Consider the following 19,629-nt stretch of genomic DNA (forward strand, 5'->3'; position numbering starts at 1 on the left):
GAGCAGGTTAGAACACAAAGCTCAGCCCTTTTAATAAAAGGTGAATCTCAAAAATGGTACCAAACCCAATACAGCCATAGGCCTAGTTGTGGTTTTATAAAATAAGCACGGGACTTTTGACCTTAAACTGGAAGCCACACAGGCTCCAGCCCCAAGTTCCGGGAGAGAAAGCAAACAAGGGTTGCAGCTTTCACACTTGGCCTTAGTTCCCGCCTGCAAAGAACTGAATGCAGCTGTTGATGAGTGAAAAAGAGTTTTTATTTCCTTGTGCGAAAGAACATTCCAAGTTAGGCTAGTCAGTCACACTGGGGCGAGTCCTTCTCACACAAGAGACCGGGGTAGAATAAGTACTTTAAGTCGTACTTAGTCTGGGCTAAGCAGTAAGCAATCTCCTTGTCACACTTGCACAAGAGCTCCTGGCATTTGTTCTCCGCTGGTCCTGGAAGAAGTGGGGAAACTGAGTTAGAGCAGGGCCTCTCAGAGACTTGACAGTAAACACTAGGGAAGCCAAGAAGCTGGAGGCAGGGAGGGTGGTAAGTTGCATCTACCTGACGCTTGGCAATTTACCACGTGATCTCCATCCTGGCAAATTCCGGGGAGTGGGGGGGGGGGGGCGACATTGGCCCGGTTTTACGGAAAAGGAACCTGAAGTTGCCAGGGAAGTGTTTTCAGATGGAAAAGTCCAAAGTCCATGCGACCTTCTGGCTTCTCTTCCGCATCAACATTACACTACCTCCCCGGAGGATCCGTGCAGATAAGCAGTAGGTGCCTGGGAACGATCCAGGGCGCTTTTTTGGAGTGCCTGCTCTGCTACTTCCTAGCTAGGTGACCTTGCCCAAGGTTTCTGAGCCAAGTCCTCACTGGAAACGTGGGTCACGGAGAAGCCCATGTAGGGCGCCCAGCAGCGGTTTGGCAAGGGACGGGCACTCGGTCAATGTCGGCTCCTCCTGCATCTCTCTGCCTTCCTTCTCCACGTCTCTTCCCCCTGCTCCTTCAAGAGCGTATTCCATCTTCCCCTTCCAGCCTGAGCCTGCCTTGTAGAGAGGCAGAGGGCGCCACCCGAAGGTCAGTCTCCGCCTTGGCAGTAATCCCACCATTGGAGATTCACTGCTTGGGGTTAGAAAGATTCCCTGATCTTCAAGTGGTATTTTACTAATCTAGAAGGCATGATGCCTGAAACAGCTTTGGAAATCCCACCTAACCATGCCACCCACTGCCTCTTAGTGTGGGCTTTTAATTATTCACATACATGTAAATACAAAACCCACCCACCATTGAATCCTTCCAAATTGCGTCCAGAGGCAGAGTGAAGCACCAGCTTTGGAGTTAACCAGCTCGGTCAGGGATGTAGCAGCTCTGTGCCTTTAGACACATCACTTCATCCCTTCTAGGTGTCTCCTCAGGGCAACACAGGGATACTAATAGTACCTACTTCTAAGGGCTGCTGGGAGATCGAAAAGACACCCAACAGATCAGTTTACCCAATGGGTAAAATGCAGGGCATACAGTAGACACTCAGTAAGCTGGAGCCGACCTCCTTCAGCAGCCAGCCACTCTTTAAGGATCCTCTCATGTTCCTTGGAGGGGCACCTGGGTGGCTCAGTCAGTTAAGCGTCTGCCTTCGGCTCAGGTCATGATCCCAGGGTCCTGGGATCGAGCCCCACATCGAGCCCCGCATCGGGCTCCCAGCTCCACGGGAAGCCTGCTTCTCCCTCTCCCACTCCCCCTGCTTGTGTTCTCTCTGTCTGTGTCAAATAAATAAAATCTTAAAAAAATTTAAAAATCCCCTCATTTTTAAATAGTAAGTCAATTATTAAATAAGTTATAATTTAATTATATTACATGGTATTAAACTACATTAAACAAATTTAAAAATAAATAAAAAATTAATTCTATCATTGCCACAAGTAGAAAACCAAAATCTTATACCATAAATTAAGAAACTGGTCGAAAAACAACAAAAACCAGTGGAGGTCAATTTCTAATATTAAAGGCTAGTTAGATGATATCGCCTCCCTAAAGGCTGTAAGCCCCAAATCGGGGTGTCTTGGTTAAAAGCAGGGAGATTAGCAAGTGTAAGAGAGGTTTAACCTTTCCAGCTGTCCAACCATCCCACAACGGACGCTTAATCCTTGCCTAACTGGAAAAATTAATAGAGAACCGAAAGAGAACATTTTTCTCATATAAATTCATCATGAAGCTTCCCAAACTCTAGAAAACTACTGGAAGGGAGGACCAAACACAAACACCCCCCAAATCCAAAAGCCTGTGTTTAAACGCTTGCAAAATGCCTTCGTTATAATTCATTAAATCAATAACAACAAGAGGTCAGGACGACGGACGCCAGGCTTTATTGTGCATTTATGCAGAACCAGGCACCGGGCAAAGGGCTCCATGGTCCCCATCTCACCCAGCCCTCAGGGCTGTGCCACAGGGCACCCCAACCTTCCAGAGGAGAAATCCAAGAAGGGGCGAGAAGACTAGGACCCCAACTGGGTCTCGTGACCCGTCTGCAGGAAGGGAATGGTGCAAGGACTCAGGACGCGCCCACCCTTGCAATTCATGTTTGTAACACAGCATTCTTTAATAGGGTTTTAATGACATGAGAAACAGCTTATACTTCGGCAAAAAATAAGGGGTACAAAACATACTGCCGTATTTTTTTTTTACACTTGATCTTAGCCGAAAGGCCAAGAAGTGATGCCAGGTATTTTTTTAATGATGCACTTGAAAAAGACAGGAAAAACACCAGAAGGTTAGTCAAGGGGTTGTCTGTATAGTATCAATGGGACCCTCTCGCTCTGACATCATCACCCACCACTCTCATCTAGGTGACTCCGCTCCAGCCTCACCATCCTCCTTGAGCTTCTTGGACCACCCAGACATTCATTCCTGCCTCAGGGCCTTTGCACTGGCTGTTCCTATCATCTCTTTACATGGCTCCTCTCACATTCCCCAGGTCTCTGTTTCAGTGGCATTTTATTACTGCTTCTCTGGCCCCAGACCATTCTATATAAAAGAGTATCCCTTACCTTGCTCCCCTGCATTTTTTTATTGCGGTGAAATTCCCAAAACAAAATTTACCATTTTAATGTGCACAAGTCAGCGGCATTTAGTACCTTCACAGTGTTGTGCAACCAACCATCACTCCTTTCTAGATCCAAAATATTTCTATCACTCCAAAAGAAACTTCATACCCATTAAGAAGTCACTCCCCATTAGGGCGCCTGGGTGGCTCAGTTGGTTAAGCGACTGCCTTCGGCTCAGGTCATGATCCTGGAGTCCCGGGATCGAGCCCCGTGTCAGGCTCCCCGCTCGGTGGGGAGTCTGCTTCTCCTTCTGACCCTTTCCCCTCTCATGCTCTCTCTCACTCTCTCTCTCTCCAATAAATAAATAAAATCTTTAAAAAAAAAAGAAGTCACTCCCCATTTCCCCTCACCTGAGTCCCACTGATCTCTTCGGGCAACCACTAATCTGCTTTCCATCTTCATGGATTTGCCTATTCTGGACATTTCATAAAAATGGAGTCACACAGCATGTGACCGTTTGCGTCTGGCTTCTCTCTCTTAGCATCACGTTCTCAAGATTCATCCACGTTGTAGCAGGTATGATGCTTCACCTACTTTATTTTCCAACCCAGTACTTATAACAGCAATGAGCACAGACACTATAATCCCACCCTCCTCCTTTTAGACTACAGAACCTTGTTTCTCCATCTCGCCCAAAACCTAGCATGGTGCCTGACACAGAATAGATTCGCAATAATATCTGCTGGGAGGACGACACGATAGCCATACGCTGTTTCCAATCCTCATACAAACCCGGCACCTAAATTTTATTATTCTCATTTTACAGATGAGGAAAGCAGAGCTCAGAGGGATTCAGTAACTTGCCCAAGATCACAACACTAAGCAGGGAGGGGAACCAGGATTCCAGCCCAGAATCAGCTGACCCAACACCTATACTGACCTTGTGCTCCAACCCAAAGTTTCTTCCTTCCTTCCTTCCTTCCTTCCTTCCTTCCTTCCTGCCTGCCTGCCTGCCTGCCTGCCTGCCTGCCTTCCTTCCTGCCTTCCTGCCTTCTTCCCTTCCTTCCTTCCTTCGAAAGAGAGTGAGGGAGGGTAGGGGTGCGCAGAGGGAGAGAGAGTCTTAAGCAGGCTAGACACTCAGCACGGAGCCTGATTTGGGGCTTGATCTCACAACCCTGAGATTATGACCTGAGCCGAAATCAAGAGTCAGATGCTTAACTGACCAAGCCACCCAGGCGCCCCAGAAAGTTTCTTTGAAAAGCAAGACATGGTCTCACCACTCCATAGCCTCAGGAACGCAACAGCATCATGTTATTCAAGAATAAAAACTTAAAAGGAAAAAACAGCCCCCAAGGATTAAGCTTAAAATAAAGACCTTCCAGTAAATATTATCATAGGCTTTAAAATTTTTTTAATATATTTAAGTCAGGCCCATAAATGGAAAATGGGCAACACCTGTAATTAGGTAAACGGCTATGTTCAGAGTATCTCCAAACAGAAGAAGAGAATATTTTTAGCCAAAAACAAATGCAGAATAGATATTTTGGTTCTTTTCGTTTGGTTCAGGGAGGCCAGTTCTGTAAACAGGCATGAACTCCACCAGCAGACACACCAGTAAATAGTTTACAGACATCGCCTTCTCATGCTTAGCAGCAAGCCGAACATGCAGTTGAAGGGACAAGGGAGAGAACTTCAACCGATTTCCCAGTCAAGCCCCATTTCATCTCCTTTCTGCCCACCCTGGGGCTGGACAGTCTGGGGGCAGTCTGGGGGCAGGGGATGCGCCCAGGAGTGGGCACATGACCACCACATTAAGCGAGTCACTTCCTTCCCTGAGCTTCATTCAGTTTCCCCAACTCTAAATAAGAGAGCTGGACAAGACCATGTCTGGGACACTTTGGGTCCTAAAAATTGATATTATGTCTCCATATTAATTCAGCTTTGCTCTTATACCAACTGCTACTTCATGCTAAGGAGATACAGCTGAGAGTCCAAGAATATCTAAGACCATCCTTCCGGTAACCCTTATGACGTCTTCCTTCCCTGCAGTGCAGGAGTGGTGGGTTTAATGGAGAGTCATGCCAGATCCTCTGTTCTCTCTAATGGAGGTAGTGGAGGTCAGAGAGAGGTTCAGATCAGGCTGACAGCTGGAGGAGAAGGGAAGGGAAAGAGTAACAACCCAGTCCAATCTGTTTATCATGTTATAAACACTTTTTTCATCTTTGCAATACCCATCTTCCAGGTAAAGAAACTGAGGCCCAGGGAAGTCATCCATCTAGGGCCAAGTGAATCTCAACAAGGGTACTAAGACTATTCAATGGAGAAAAAAATGAGTCTCAAATGATGCTAGAACAACTGGATATACACATGCGAAAGAATTAAGTTGGATCCCTACCTCATACTATATACAAACATTAACTCAAAGTGGATCAGTGACCTAAATGTAAGAGTTCAGATTATAAAACTGTTAGAAGAAAAGAGGGGTAAGTCTTCATGACATAGGATCTGGCAGTGGATTCTTAGGACACCAAATACACAATCAACGAAAGACAAAATAGATATGTGCATCCAAGATGTTATCAATAAAATGCAAAGACGGCCTACAAAATGGGAGAAAACGTCTGCAAATCACATATCTGATAAGGGTCTAGAATCCAAAATATATAAAGAACTCTTATAACCCAATAATAAAAAGACAACCCAATTAAAAATGAGCAAAGGGGTGCCTGGTGGACTCAGTCGATAGAGCGTGTGACTCTCAATCTTGGGGTTGTGAGTTCAAGCCCCGTATCAGGTGTAGAGATTACTTAAAAATAAAAATGTTAAAAATATATAAACAAATAAAAAAATAAAAATGAGCAAAAGACTTGAATAGACATTTCTCCAAAGAAAATATTAAAAAGGCCAACAAGCACATGAAAACATGCTCAACATCATTAGTCATGAGGGAAATGCAAACCCAAACCACAATGAGATACACTCAACACCTCTACTAAAAGCAAACAAACAAAACAAACAGGAAGATAACAAGTGTTGACAAGGCTATAGAGAAACTAGATCCCTCATACATGGCTAATGAGAATATGAAGGAGTACGGCTTCTGTAGAAAAGTTTGGTGGTTCCTCAAAAAGTAAAAAGAGAATTACCAGATGACCCAGCAATTCCACTCATAGTGATATCTCCCAAGGAAATGGAAACAGATGCTCAAACAAATACTTGTTCCCAAATGTTCAGAGTAGCACTATTCCCAGTACTCAGCAGGTGCAAAAAGCCCAATGTCCGCCAACGGATGAATGGATGAACAGAATGTGGTCTATCCCTACAAAGGGAATGTTACTCAGCCATAAAAAGGAATGAAGTTCAGCTACCTGCTACCACATGGATGAACCTTGAAAATATGATGCTAAGTGGAAGAAGCCATACACCAAAGGCCACAGATTGTATGACTTCATTTATATGAAATATTATATATACTTCATTTGTATGAATTATATAATGTTATATATAATATATATTCTGTTTTATATTCTATGTAATATAATATATAGAGTTATATATAATATATATTCTGTTATATATTATTATATATAATAATAGAACTCAATTGAGATATATAACATATAATAACAGAATTCAGTTTATATATATATCTATAAAATTAGAATTGGTAGATCCATACAGAGGGAAAGCAAATTGGTGGTTGCCAGGTGGTGGCGGAAGGGGGAATGAGGACTGACTGCTCACTGGGGCTCTTTTGAGGGAGAGGGTGGGGTAGGAAGAAAATCTTTTGGAGCTAGACAGAGGTGGTGGATGACATTATGAATGTATTAAATATCACTAAAGCTTATACTGTAAATATTTAATTTTGCATTATGTTTATCTCAATTAAAAATAAGAAAGAAAAAAAAAAGTTACAGAACCAGCTTCTGGGTCAGCAGCCTGACCTACCTTGTACATGTACTATTATTTCCCATATTTGTTTTTTTTTTTAAGATTTTATTTTTAAGTAATCTTCCCACCCAACGTGGGGCTCAAACTCACGACCCCAGATCAAGAGTCACATGCTCCACCAACTGAGCCAGCCAAGTGCCCCATTACTTCCTTTTCTTTTTCTTTTTTTAAGAGAGAGAGAGAGTGTGTATATGACTGTGAGTGGGGGAGGGGCAGAGCCAGAGGGAGTGAGAGAATCCCAAGCAGGCTCCCACCCAGCACAGCGGAGCCCAACACAGGGCTCGATCCCACAAACCCGAGATCACAACCTGAGCCAAAATCAAGATTTGGATGCTCAATCGACTGAGCCAACCAAGCACCCTACTTCCTATTTTTAAAATGGATTCAGCTATTTGATTTATTTGAAAGGAAACTGTATGTGGAAAATACCATCCATCAGAAGGTAATCTTTTTTTTATTTATTTTTTTTATTTTTTTAAAAGATTTTATTTATTTATTCATGAGAGACAGAGAGAGAGAGAGAGGCAGAGGGAGAAGCAGGCTCCCAAGGAGCAGGGAGCCCGATGCGGGACTCGATCCCAGGACCCTGGGATCATGACCTGAGCCGAAGGCAGACACTTAACCATCTGAGCCACCCAGGCGCCCGCGTCAGAAGGTAATCTTAAAAATAAATGCATCAGTCCTTTTCTTACTGCTTTGTTTAAACAAAAAAAAACAAAACAGTAAGGTTAAAAAAAAAAAAAAAAGCAAAAAACCAGTAAGGTTGCCCTGAGGGACACTTAACATTTTTTTAAAGATTTTATTTATTTATTTGAGAGAGTGAGAGAGCAAGAGAGAGCATGAGCGGGAGAAGGCGCAGAGGGAGAGGGAGAAGCAGGCTCCCCACTGAGCAAGGAGCCCGATGCAGGGCTCAATCCCAGGACCCTGGGATCACGACCTGAGCTGAAGGTGGACACTTAACTGACTGAGCCACCCAGGTGCCCCAACATTTAACATTTTTAATTATTGTTTTATTTTTCTTTAAACTCCAGAAGTGGTTGGTCATGTAAAATGTACAATGAAGTTAGGATGGATTCTGTTACAATTATCCTCATTAAATACATACTGCTTGCACATAAAGACAGATAAGTAGATAAATGGGTAGGTAGATAGATAAATAGGAAGAATTTTTTTTAAGGCAGAATTCAATTGATGAACAGAAAGTGTTCTTGGATATGAGCCTGCTCTCTCTGTTAAAAAAAATAAAATCATCAAGTGTTCCAGGGATGTTAAAGCTAAATTAACACTGAACTGAGACTTTCTCCTCCACAAAGTTAGAAAGATTAAAAGAGAGGGGCGCCTGGTTGGCTCAGTTGGTTAAGCGTCTGCCTTCAGCTCGGGTCATGATCCCAGGGTCCTGGGATCGAGTCCTGTGTCTGGCTCCCTGCTCAGCGGGGAGTCTGCTTCTCCCTCTCCCTCTGGCCCTCTCCCTGACCTCTGCTTTTGCTCTCTCTCTCTCCTCTCAAATAAATAAATAAAATATTAAAAAAAAGAAATATTTCTTTCCATAACCAAATGAAGAGCACAAGGGAAGTGAAATGTGGTAATTGTCACTTGGCCTCAATGTGAGGCAATAGGGCATGGTGGGGACTGGGGCAGATGGGAGAGAGAGGCCCTCCCTATAATTGGCAGCCCCTCTAAGCTCCAGCCAATGGTTGCTACCAGGTCTGATGATATTGGACCCCCCCAATTTTTTTAAGGAAAACCGGACATTCAGAAATTCAGAATTTTTTTCATGTGACCTGTTTTGACTTTTCAAATACTGGCTCAAATTGCTTTTCTAAACATTGTGCAGGTGAAGCAAGACATTTGCAGGACAAACATGGCGCAGGGGACACCAACCTGCAATACTATTAGCCCTATTTTGAGAGATGAGGGCACAGTGTTCCAGAGAGAGGAAGGGGTTTGCCTGGGGTCCCCAAATGATAAGTGGTAGGATGTCTCTAGAACATGGGCTTGTTCCACTGGTTCAGCCTTAGGGAAGACGGGCCAGTGAAATGAACACTCATATTACAGGCTCAGTCCAGGTTCTATATCCCCCCATTCACCAGTGGGGAACCCAGCCCCAGCCCATGGCGTCTGGTCCTTAGCGCTGGACGTTTGGGGCTGGTGCCTCAGAACCATGGTGCAGGGGGGTTATCAAACCACGCCAAGGTGGAGCTGGCCTGCATCTTGAGAGGATCACACGCTGGAGCTGGGGGTGAGGACCTGGAGACTCAGGCCTCTCCCACTAAGTTCTTTCCTTTCATTTTCTTTTGGTTCCTAACATTTTGTTGTGGAAAATTTCAAACCCACAGAAAAGCTGAAAGAATAGCAGAGAACATCTGTACACCTGCCTTGCCACATCTACCAATGACATTCTGCTTCTTCACCTGTCGCCCCTCTGTCTGCCCACCCACCCGTCCATCTGTCCACCTTTTTATTTTATTTCGTTTTGATGCCTTTGCAGAGATTGGGCACTTCACCCGTCCAGAGTTCAGGCTGTGGATCCCTTTTCTTTCTAAGCTTTGGCTCAAAAGTAATTAATGAAGACACTCTTTTTGTAAAGGAAGGGAAACATTACAGGAACGTGAACTTGCCTTCCACCACCCCTGCCTCAGCCTGATCCTGTGTCTAGGGATGACCACAGCCACCCGCAGCACGCCCTGTATCTCTACATACTTTTTTCTGAGCTTTGAAGTATCTACAGGTAGCCACGGAAAAGAAGCATGCTACTCTGTTGCAAGCTTCTTCTTCTTTTTTTTTTTTTAAACAAAAATTGTGCTTTCCTGGACATGTCGCCCTCCAGTTTGCTTTTCCACTCAACACCTTCTCGCGTCAGCATGAGGTTCTACCTTATCCCTTTCTGCAGGCTGCAGAGTCATCCACAGTAAGAATACATCGCAGGTTTAATCTACCCACGCCCCCAGCTGATGGACATTGAGATTGTTTATACCTGGTGTCATTTCTTTTTTAGCTTTTGTCCCGGTTTCTTTGTCTGTTTCCGTAAGTGCTCCGTGTTAAAGATCACTTAGAGTAGGTAACCCCGGGGGTGGTCTCTGCAGTGTTGGGAGCAGTGGTGAGTTATTGCAGCGGGGACGCCCGGGGCAACTGGGGCGGGGGGGGGGGGAGGCGCGGGCCCTGCTGGGGACTCACCACACATGATGCTCTGATTGACACACTGCCAGGGGTAGCGGTCCATCTTGGGTCTGCAGCCAGCCTGCTCAGCCTGCGTGTAGCAGCAGTCATGCCGGTGACAGCACCTGGGGATGGCAGACAGGCAGACCAGCAGCTGGGTGGAAGCAGGGATGCTCTCCCGGCCAGGACTCTGGGTACGTGAGGACACGCAGGGAGCCAGCATCTTCTGGTCCAAGCTGTGTCCCCAAGAATCCCCACCCTGGGAAACAATTTTGCTGGCCCCAGTGTGTGGGGTGTGCCCTGGCTGCGTCCCCTGGCCCCTGCCTGCCTCATTCTGTGTCTCTGAGCTCCCGCGCACCTGCCTCCTCTCTGTGCCGGGAGTGAGCCGAGCCCCACCTGCCTCCTGACTTTGCATGGGACCTGTCCTCTGCCTGGGACGGCTTCCTGTCCATCCTTCCTCCCTCCAGGTCTCAGCCTAAGAACCAGCTCCCATCCCAAGATGTCATCCAGCTCCGGACCTCCCCAGTCAATGACGGTCTCCTGGTTACACCCTCTCATACAACTGGGTTCCTTCCCTTCAGGGCAGGTTTATAACGAGACTCTCATTTTAGGGAGAAGACTGATGAGCATCTGTCCTCTCCAGTGGCCAGAGCTCTGTCAGGACAGGACCATTTCTATCCTGCTCTCCACAGTGTCCCCAGTGTCCACTCCAGGGTCTGCTACATAATAGGACCTCAATAATAATAATAATGATAATTTGCTGTTGAGCAATTCTGAGAAACATCCACAAATGTCTCCAAACCTGCCCATGATTCATTCATTCACTGGTACGGTCTCCATCCAGCTACTAGTCCCTCTGTGTCCAGAGCCCATAATGGGATCTGGCAGGGAGAGGTCAGCCAGGTGCCGCTCTGCCCTCAAGGAGCCCCCAGTCTGATGGGGGGAGGCAGACAAGCCTCCAGACACCACATGCATGGTGAGAAGTGCTGGAACGTGGGATAAGGGGTCGGCGGGGGGGTACTCTGGGAGCCCAGAGGGGTCAATGCCTGAGCTGCATCTGGGAAGATGTGTAGGAAGCAGGCAACCATGCCCAGGAGACTTGGAAGCATGAGACTGAGCAAATACCTGTCTGGGACAGTCAAATCCTCCAAGCCAGGGAAGAGACCATCACATGGTGCCCTCTGCCACCTCCTACTGGCTGTGTGGAAATGGCTGAGTGGCCGTGCCTCCCTGAGCCTCAGGGGACAGCCGTCCTGCCCACCTCGGAGGATAAATGAAAGGAAGTCCCGGGAAGATCTAAATAAACCCTCAGCCTTGCACAGAACGGGCATTTCTCACATGGTAGCGGAGCCCAGCGGGTAGGGGCATAAATCCAGCCGGGCTGCCTGGGTTCGGATCCCAGCCCCCACCCCTCACTGTCTCTGTGGCCCCAGACAAATTAATCTCTCCTGCCTCAGTGTCCTCATCTCTGAAATGGGGTTGTTGTGAGGACTGAGAGGGCTTCTCAGAACGGTTCCTGGTGCATAATATGTCTGATCAAGCCTATGTTCTTTTTTCAGCCCAAGTAATTCATTGCATGGCCAGGCTGGGGGGGGGGGGGCGGGGGGGCAGCTGTGACACCCGGGGTGTGTCCTCAGTGGCCCCGTCACCCAGGAGGCCCTCTGCCTGCCAGGTTGTACTGCGTGCTAGGATCTTGCTAGTCCAAACAGAAACCTCGGTTGTGCGTATTTCCTTAGAGAGGCCTTAACTACCCCAGGGGGTGGGGGACCTTCTAAGCCCTGGCCCAAGCATGCACTCACCAGTCGATGGCGTCGCGGGGCTGGCCATGGCCTCCCACGCCACAATAGCAGCCATAGCTTATGTAGGACAGGGGGCTGCGGCTGCCAACACAGTTCATGGTCCCTGCCAGTTCTAGAAGCCCACGCCGGTGCACATGTGACCTCTGGGAAGCTAGAGGGAAACAAAGGTCAGAGATTGCAGGGCAGGGCTTGGGGAAGGGCACTAGTGCGGGAAGGGCTTGGATGACTGTTTGGGTTTGAATCCCGCTCTTCCTACTTCCTCGCTGTGTGACCTTGAACAACTTACTCAACCTCTCTGTGCCTTGGTTTCCTTGTTTATACAATAGGGAGGATGAAACGGCATCATGCATGTAAAGCCCCCGGCACATGCCCACCTCTACTATTCATGTCTCCAAGGCAGCCCTGAAAGAGAAAACAAGTCACGGAGCCGCGGCATCCCAAAGGTCGCACCACTGCGCCTTTGCGAAGGCTGGCCCCGCTTCCTGGAATGTCCTGATTTCCAATCTCCTGCCCTCATCTACTCCTCGTCAGACTGCTAGTCCCGAATCAAATGTCTGTCCAGTTGCCTGTGCTGGGCACTGGGTAACAGAGATGAGCTAAACAGGGTCCATGCCACCAGGCTCCCCTGCAGGGGCTTTCCTGTCCATGGATCTCGCCTGCCCCCCACCGTGCCCCTCCAGACTCGGGCTCGGGGCCTTTTGCATCTTCTCTTATTTTCACTGCCCACGCACGGCTTCCTCCCACACAGGGAGGCCCTGCGGCCTGAGCCCAGCCACCTGTCTGCATCCCAGTGCATCTCTGACACACAGCAATGCACAGGAGGGGTGACTGGACCCCCCACATTTCACAGGTGAGGAAGAGGAGACCGGAGCACCAAGGACGACCCCCACAGTCACACAGCCAACAAGAACTTGATCTTCTCGGGGGGCTCCGACCCAGGCTTCTGACCTCCAAACCAGTGCACCTTCCTCTTCACCCAATAAGGGCAAGGGAAGGGGGCCTGCCAAGGTGACAGAGCTGAGAGGCACCAATGGGGCCTCTGCTTGAGGTCAGGGCCCTCCAAACCCACTGTGACCGGGACATCCAATAATCCTTCCGGTGAAGGTAACGAAGGAGTCCGCTCTCTGGCATTGGTCCAAAAAACCAAACAGAGTAACAGTAAGGAGTGTGATCACTTGAACCTCACCCCATACCAAGCACCGTGCTCCCCAGTTGACAGGCATCTCCTATTGTCAACAGGATAGCCTCCTTGTCTTGTGGGCAGCTGTTATCCCATTTATGGCTGGGGAGCCTGAGGCTTGAAGATGCACAGGGCCGCCGAGGCCCGGAGCAGGCACTCACACGGAGACCTGTCTGATTCCTGGGTGTCCACTCTCCACCGCTTGGGGACAGAGGAGCCAGGCCAGGTCTGTGCATTGCATCTGCCCATAAGGTCTCATCGCTTTTCATCTAAAACAAGTTTTCAGGGCGCCTGGGTGGCTCCGTCCGTGAAGCGTCTGCCTTCGGCTCAGGTCATGATTCCAGGGTCCTGAGATGGAGCCCCGCATCCGGCTCCCTGCTCAGCGGGGAACCTGCTTCTCCCTCTCCCTCTGCTGCTCCCCCTGCTTGTGTGTGCTCTCTCTCTCTGTCAAATAAATAAATAAAATCCTTAAAAAAATTTTTTTAAAACAAGTGTTCATCACCCTGACTTTTTTGAAGAGCCAAAATTAAACCCATTGTTGTTTTTTCTCGGTGGAAAAAGTACCATATTTGTGGGGGTGGGGGAATAGAGATGAGTTAAATAGAAAGAAAACATAGAAACCAGTTAAAGGTTTCGCCTTCCTCTCTGGGTGACCAGTCCTCGCTCTCCCAGAACTGGCCAGGTGCGGCTCCCAGCTGCCCATGCGTCTGCCCGAAACATCCCGTGGCTCCCACCGTCCAGATAAAGCTCAGAGGCCTTGCCACAGCCCAGAGGCCCTGCACAAAGGGGCCCCTTTCTCAACACCCCCATGCAGCCCCTGCTCATCATTAACGTCTCCTCCAGTTGAATTTCCCATCACAGACACCCTGCAGGGCACACACCCTCACCCCATGCTCACCTGTCACCTCCTTCTATAATCTGCCTTGCCTCCAGGTGACCATAGGGGTCTTTATCACGCTGTGCAGCTGTCTGCTTAGGGGAGTGACCCTCTATTTAACTCTTTTCAAGATTTTATTTATTTATTTGACAGAGACAGAGAGAGCACAAGTGGGCAGGAAGAGGGAGAGGGAGAAGCTGAAGGCAGATGCCCAACCGACTGAGCCACCCAGGCGCCCCTGGGAGTGACCTTCTCAACTGGGAGCTCTTTGAGGGCAGATCTCTGCTGTAGACAACTCCAGATCCCCTGGCACACAGTAAGCTTCCAGAAAAGGTCCCTTGACCTCCGGCCCCACCAAGCCCCATGGAACACTCCCTGTGTAAGCATACCTGAAATGGCCCCAGTCCTAACTCCATGCCCCAAAGCTGTCCCCAGAGGTCCCCACCCCGATCTGACCACACTCTGGCAATCTCAGGGTCCTGGGCACAGCCCTCCAGAGAACCAAGGCACGGGGCAGCCGCCCAGCACTGAGTTTGGAACCAAGGAAAACACTCCCTCTGCATCAACTTAGGTGAGGCAGGTCATTCTGGGGTCTGTTTGCTCTGTCTGCCCGCGACAGCCTCTACTTGGGAGTGCCAAAGCTGTCCCGGTGTCCCATGGGCCTGAGTGTGCGTGTGTGTGTGTGTGTGTGTGTGTGTGTGTATCCACGTCGGGCTGTCTGGTCTGCCTGAGCTTTATGTGTGCATATGTGTGTTCCCTACGAGGTCCCTTTGCCTGTGTCCCGGTGTGAACCTGTCCGTGAACCCTACACCTGAGTGCCCAGGTGAGGCTGAAGGTGTCCTGTGCCTCCGTGTCTCCCTGCTTGTGGTGTATCCCTATATTTCCCTGCGAGTGGGTGTGTCTGTACACCCCAGAAATAGTCGGGTGCTGAGGAGACCTCTCTAAGGGTGATGGCCAGGGGCAGGGGAGAAAGCCACCTTCTGTTCTTCACGTGCCCCTCCCAGGTGTCCCCCCCCGTAGCCCTACCTTAGACCTCAGGGACAGGTGACTGGAGGGTGCCTGGGGGGGGGCGGTGAGGCTGGGGGACAGGGTTCCTGGAAACCTGGTAAAGAATGCATCAGAGGGGCGGGAAAGGAGGGCCGGGGGCTCCCGGGGCCCCGGGAGGCGGTGGAGAGGCTGATGAGTTGGAGGGGTTGCAGAGGGACGGGAAGGCAGGGCTCCCCGTTCCTCCGGGGGGGCCCCCCTCCTCACTCACTCACCAGCGCTGGGCCCGGGTCCGGGTCCCAACAGCAACAGGAGCAGAAGGAGCAGCGGCGGCCGCAGCATTGCGGGCGGGCTCAGAGGCAGCGGACCCATCCGACGGCTGCAGGTGCCGGCAGCTCGGGCCGCGGTGTCGTCTCGGAGCCCCGCACCCCCTCCCCGCCGCCCGGCCCCGCCCGGCCCCGCCTCCGGCCCCGCGGGCAGGCGGGGCGGGCGCTCCCGGACCTCCGCCGCGGGCTCCCCCCGAATGGGCGGGGGCGCGCCGGGCGGGAGGGAGAATCCCGCTCCAGATGTGCCGGACTGGGACTTGGGGAGAACGACAGAGGGAGGGCGCGGGTCGGTCCAGGAGTAGGCGTGCAACAAAGGTGCTCGGTTGCTGGTACTACTGCAGCCCCCTCCCGGCGCTCACCTGGACGTCCGAGAGGAAGACAAGACTTGGGGGCCGTGGCGGGGGAAGGGGGAGGAACTGAACTGATCTTGAACATTTTAGTTTAGTTTGTTGGGTTTTTGTTTTGTTTGTTTGTTTTAAGATTTTACTTTATTGGGCGCCTGGGTGGCTCAGTTGGTTAAGCGACTGCCTTCGGCTCGGGTCATGATCCTGGAGTCCCGGGATCGAGTCCCGCATCGGGCGCCCTGCTCGGCAGGGAGTCTGCTTCTCCCTCTCCCGCTCCCCCCTCTTGTGCTCTCTCTCTCTCTCTCTTTCACTCACTCTCTCTCTCAAGTAAATAAATAAAATCTTAAAAAAAAAAAGAAGATTTTACTTTATTAAGTCATCTCTATACCCAGTATGGGGCTGGAACCCACAACCCCAAGGTCAAGAGTCGCTCACTCTACCGACTGAGCCAGGCGGGCCCTTAAACATTCTAAATGCAGGAAACTTGGCGCTCCTGATACCCCCTCGAAATCAACTCTCTGCAGCCACCCCCACCCTCACCACCACACCACCGTATTAGGGAAACTGAGGCGGTCCAAGATTGGCCCAAGACAGAGCTGGCATGGTGGGGATGAGGGGGTGAGGCTGCAGAGGTGTGGGAGCACAGCCCACACCCCATCCCCTTCCCGCCTGGGGCATCTCATCTGCATCTGCCCCAGGGCTGTAAGGCTGTGAGGGTCCAAGTGAGGCGCGGAGGTACAAATCCACAGGAGCTCAGTACTGCAAAGAGATGTTTATTCTTCTTGGTCCCTGGCGCTAGCCTATCCAGCTAGTCGGCAATTTCTGTTGATTTTGAGTCATAACTACTTCTGAGAGTGGAACCCCAGACCCCTGCCATCTCCACAGCTAAGCCCTAGTAGAAATAATAGTAACAAAGGTGACGTCATGGCTTACCAGCTATTGTGTGTTAAGGGCACCAGACACGTGATCTTATCCCAACCTCAGACCCCCTGATGTCCCCCTGTCACAGGAAATAATGGAGGATCAGAGAAGCTAAGAACCAAGAATTAGGAGAGGCCAGATTCAAATGCCTTTTGACATGATGGTCAATCTCCATCTGCCTCCTTCTGTGAAAACCTGAGGCGTCGGGCCATCCAGCTGCCCCACACTGAGTTCACTGTCCCCCCACAGGAGCGAGCTCCTCCAGGCAACGCCTGGGTCTGTCCTCTTGAACGCCCAGCAGGGACCTGCCTGACACGGAATAGGTGTTCAATTAAGGCTTGCCCACTCGGGGAGTATGGGTTTCTGACTCTCCCAAACATAGGGTAGAAATAGACCTTCCTTCCAAGGCTCTCCCATGAGCGACAGGGGATAAAATAACCCATATAAACCCAGGAGAAGTGCTTTTGCCTTCGAGGACTTTCCCAGTCAATATGCACAGAGGAAAACCCAACTTGTCATGAAAGGTCCATTATAAGTAACAAGTCAGGAAAATCTGTTCTCAATATCAGAACTTTTGTACCCAAACTCTACCACTATAACTGGTTAACCTCCATCACCTGCAAGGATCCTTTGCACAGAATAATGTGCTGCCAATATGACAGATGACTGAGGCATTGGGACCATCATCAAAGATACTAATGTCAGGGCGCCTGGGTGGCTCAGTTGGGTAAGCCTCTGACTCTTGTTATCAGCTCAGGTCATGATCTCAGGGTCCTGAGATTGAGCCCTTAGTCTGGCTCTGTGCTGGAGCCTGCTTAAGATTCTCTTTCTCGGGCGCCTGGGTGGCTCAGTCGGTTAAGCGACTGCCTTCGGCTCAGGTCATGATCCTGGAGTCCCGGGATCGAGTCCCGCATCGGGCTCCCTGCTCAGCAGGGGGTCTGCTTCTCCCTCTGACCCTCCTCCCTCTCGTGCTCTCTGTCTCTCGTTCTCTCTCGCAAATAAATAAATAAAATCTTTAAAAAAAAAAAAAAGATTCTCTTTCTCTCTCTCCCTCTGCTCCTCTCCCACCACTCATGCTCTATCTCCCTCTCAAAAAAAAAAGAGACATACTAATGTCATACTCTCCTCAATTAACATATTAAAAATAACCAAAATTATAAATCCTTTGCAAAGGTGCCTCAGTTGAATGTGCTGAAAGATGAGGGGATATAACAGAATGGAATGGAGTCAGAAATCGGTTCATTTCCAAAGGGGGAGCTATGCATACCAAGGAACTGTGCCCCCAGTGCTGGTCTCAATCTAACCACGTCCTTGGGTTCATCCTGGTCTATTGACAAAGGCTTGCTACAAATGTTTGGTAAGTAAAATGATTTCTTCTTCTGTGCGACAGAAGCGGGTATCTTCTATGACTAGAAGGTAAAGTAAACTCTACACATAGAGAGGAGCATCTGAATGTGAGTGCTTTCTCCAGCTCATGAGACCCCAAAAAACAGAACAGTGAATCCTCAGATCCAGCACGTTCTCTGATCTAGCTATTCCTAGGGAATAGCTCTAAGAAAATAAGATGCTCAGACAAGGTTTATACACAATGTGGATCACTAACAAAGAGCAGAAACCTAGAAACAGCCTAAGTTTCCAACAATAAAATGGTAGTTTGGGGTGCCTGGCTGACTCAATCCGTAGAACACGCTATTCTTGATCTCAGGGAATATTTTTCAAGAATATTTAATGGCCATTTAAAAATACTTTTAAGGGCGCCTGGATGGCTCAGTCGTTAAGCGTCTGCCTTTGGCTCAGGTCATGGGTCCCTGGGTCCTGGGATCGAGCTCCGCATCGGGCTCCCTGCTCGGCGGGAAGCCTGCTTCTCCCTCTCCCACTCCCGCTGCTTATGTTCCTGCTCTTGCTATCTCTGTCTCTGTCAAATAAATAAATAAAATTAAAAAAATAATAAAAATACTTTTAAAAGCAGAGAGCTGCAGTATAATCCTACCTTTATAATGAGACTGCACAAATGAGCAAGAGCCGTGTATAAGCAGGTCTTTACTCACATACCCAATACACATACATACGTGGGGCTCTCTGGAGGGAGAAGGAAAAAGAGATAGGAAGGCTGAATGAAAAGTATCAAAATGCAATACTGATTATCTTTTTAATTTTAATTCCAGTGTAATTAAAATACAGTGTCATATTAGTTTCAGGTATACAATATAGTGATTCAGTAATTCTCTACGCAGTGCTCATCATGACAAGTGTGCTCTTCATCCCCATCACCTGTTTCATCCATCCCCCCGCCCACCTCCCCTATAGTAACCATCAGTGTGTTCCCTATAAGAGTCTGCTTTTTTGTTTGTCCGTTTTTTTCCTCTGCGTGTTTGTTTTGTTTCTTAAATTCCCCATAGGAGTGAGGTCATATGGTATTTTGTCCTTTCCTGACTGACTTATTTCACTTTGCATTATACCCTCTAGCTTCATCCATGTTGTTGCAAATGGCAAGATTTCATTCTTTTCTATGGCTGAGTAATATTCCCTTGTCTATATGTACCACATCTTCTTTATCCGTTCATCTATGGATAGACACTTGGGTTGCTTCCCTATCTTGGCTATGGTAAATCATGCTGCAATAAACACAGCGGTGCAAATATCTTTTCAAATTGGTGTTTTCATATTCTTCGGGTAAATACCCAGTAGTGTGATTACTAGATCATAGGGTAGTTCTATTTTTTATTTTTTGAGGAAACTCCATATTATCTGTCTTCCACAGTGACTGCACCAGTTTGCATTCCCACCAAGGATCCCACGACGGTTCCTTTTTCTCCACATCCTCGCCAACACTTGTTATTTCTTGTGTTTTTGATTCTGATTATTTTCGTAGGGTGGAAATGCTTGAGTCTTATTTTTATCTCTTTATTTTCCAAATTTCTTTTTTTTTTTTAAGATTTTATTTATTTATTCATGAGACACAGAGAGAGAGAGAGAAGCAGGCTCCCAAGGAGCAGGGAGCCTGATGTGGGACTCGATCCCAGGACCCTGGGATCATGACCTGAGCCGAAGGCAGACACTTA

At 48.7% G+C, this 19,629-nt stretch overlaps 1 protein-coding gene across 1 annotated transcript; it reads right to left on the bottom strand.

Annotated features, from left to right (window-relative positions):
• Positions 1-296: 296 nt before the first annotated feature.
• On the bottom strand, positions 297-15,348 carry LOC110588046 (group 10 secretory phospholipase A2-like). Its single transcript, XM_021698329.1, has 4 exons — positions 15,252-15,348; positions 11,936-12,086; positions 10,155-10,261; positions 297-439 (listed from the first exon to the last, which is right to left on the bottom strand). The coding sequence occupies exons 1-4, from the start codon at positions 15,346-15,348 to the stop codon at positions 297-299; spliced, it is 498 nt and encodes a 165-aa protein (XP_021554004.1).
• Between the last annotated feature and the right edge of the window lie 4,281 nt (positions 15,349-19,629).

This window comes from Neomonachus schauinslandi, chromosome 5 (genome assembly GCF_002201575.2).
Source record: "Neomonachus schauinslandi chromosome 5, ASM220157v2, whole genome shotgun sequence".
NCBI lineage: Eukaryota > Metazoa > Chordata > Mammalia > Carnivora > Phocidae > Neomonachus > Neomonachus schauinslandi.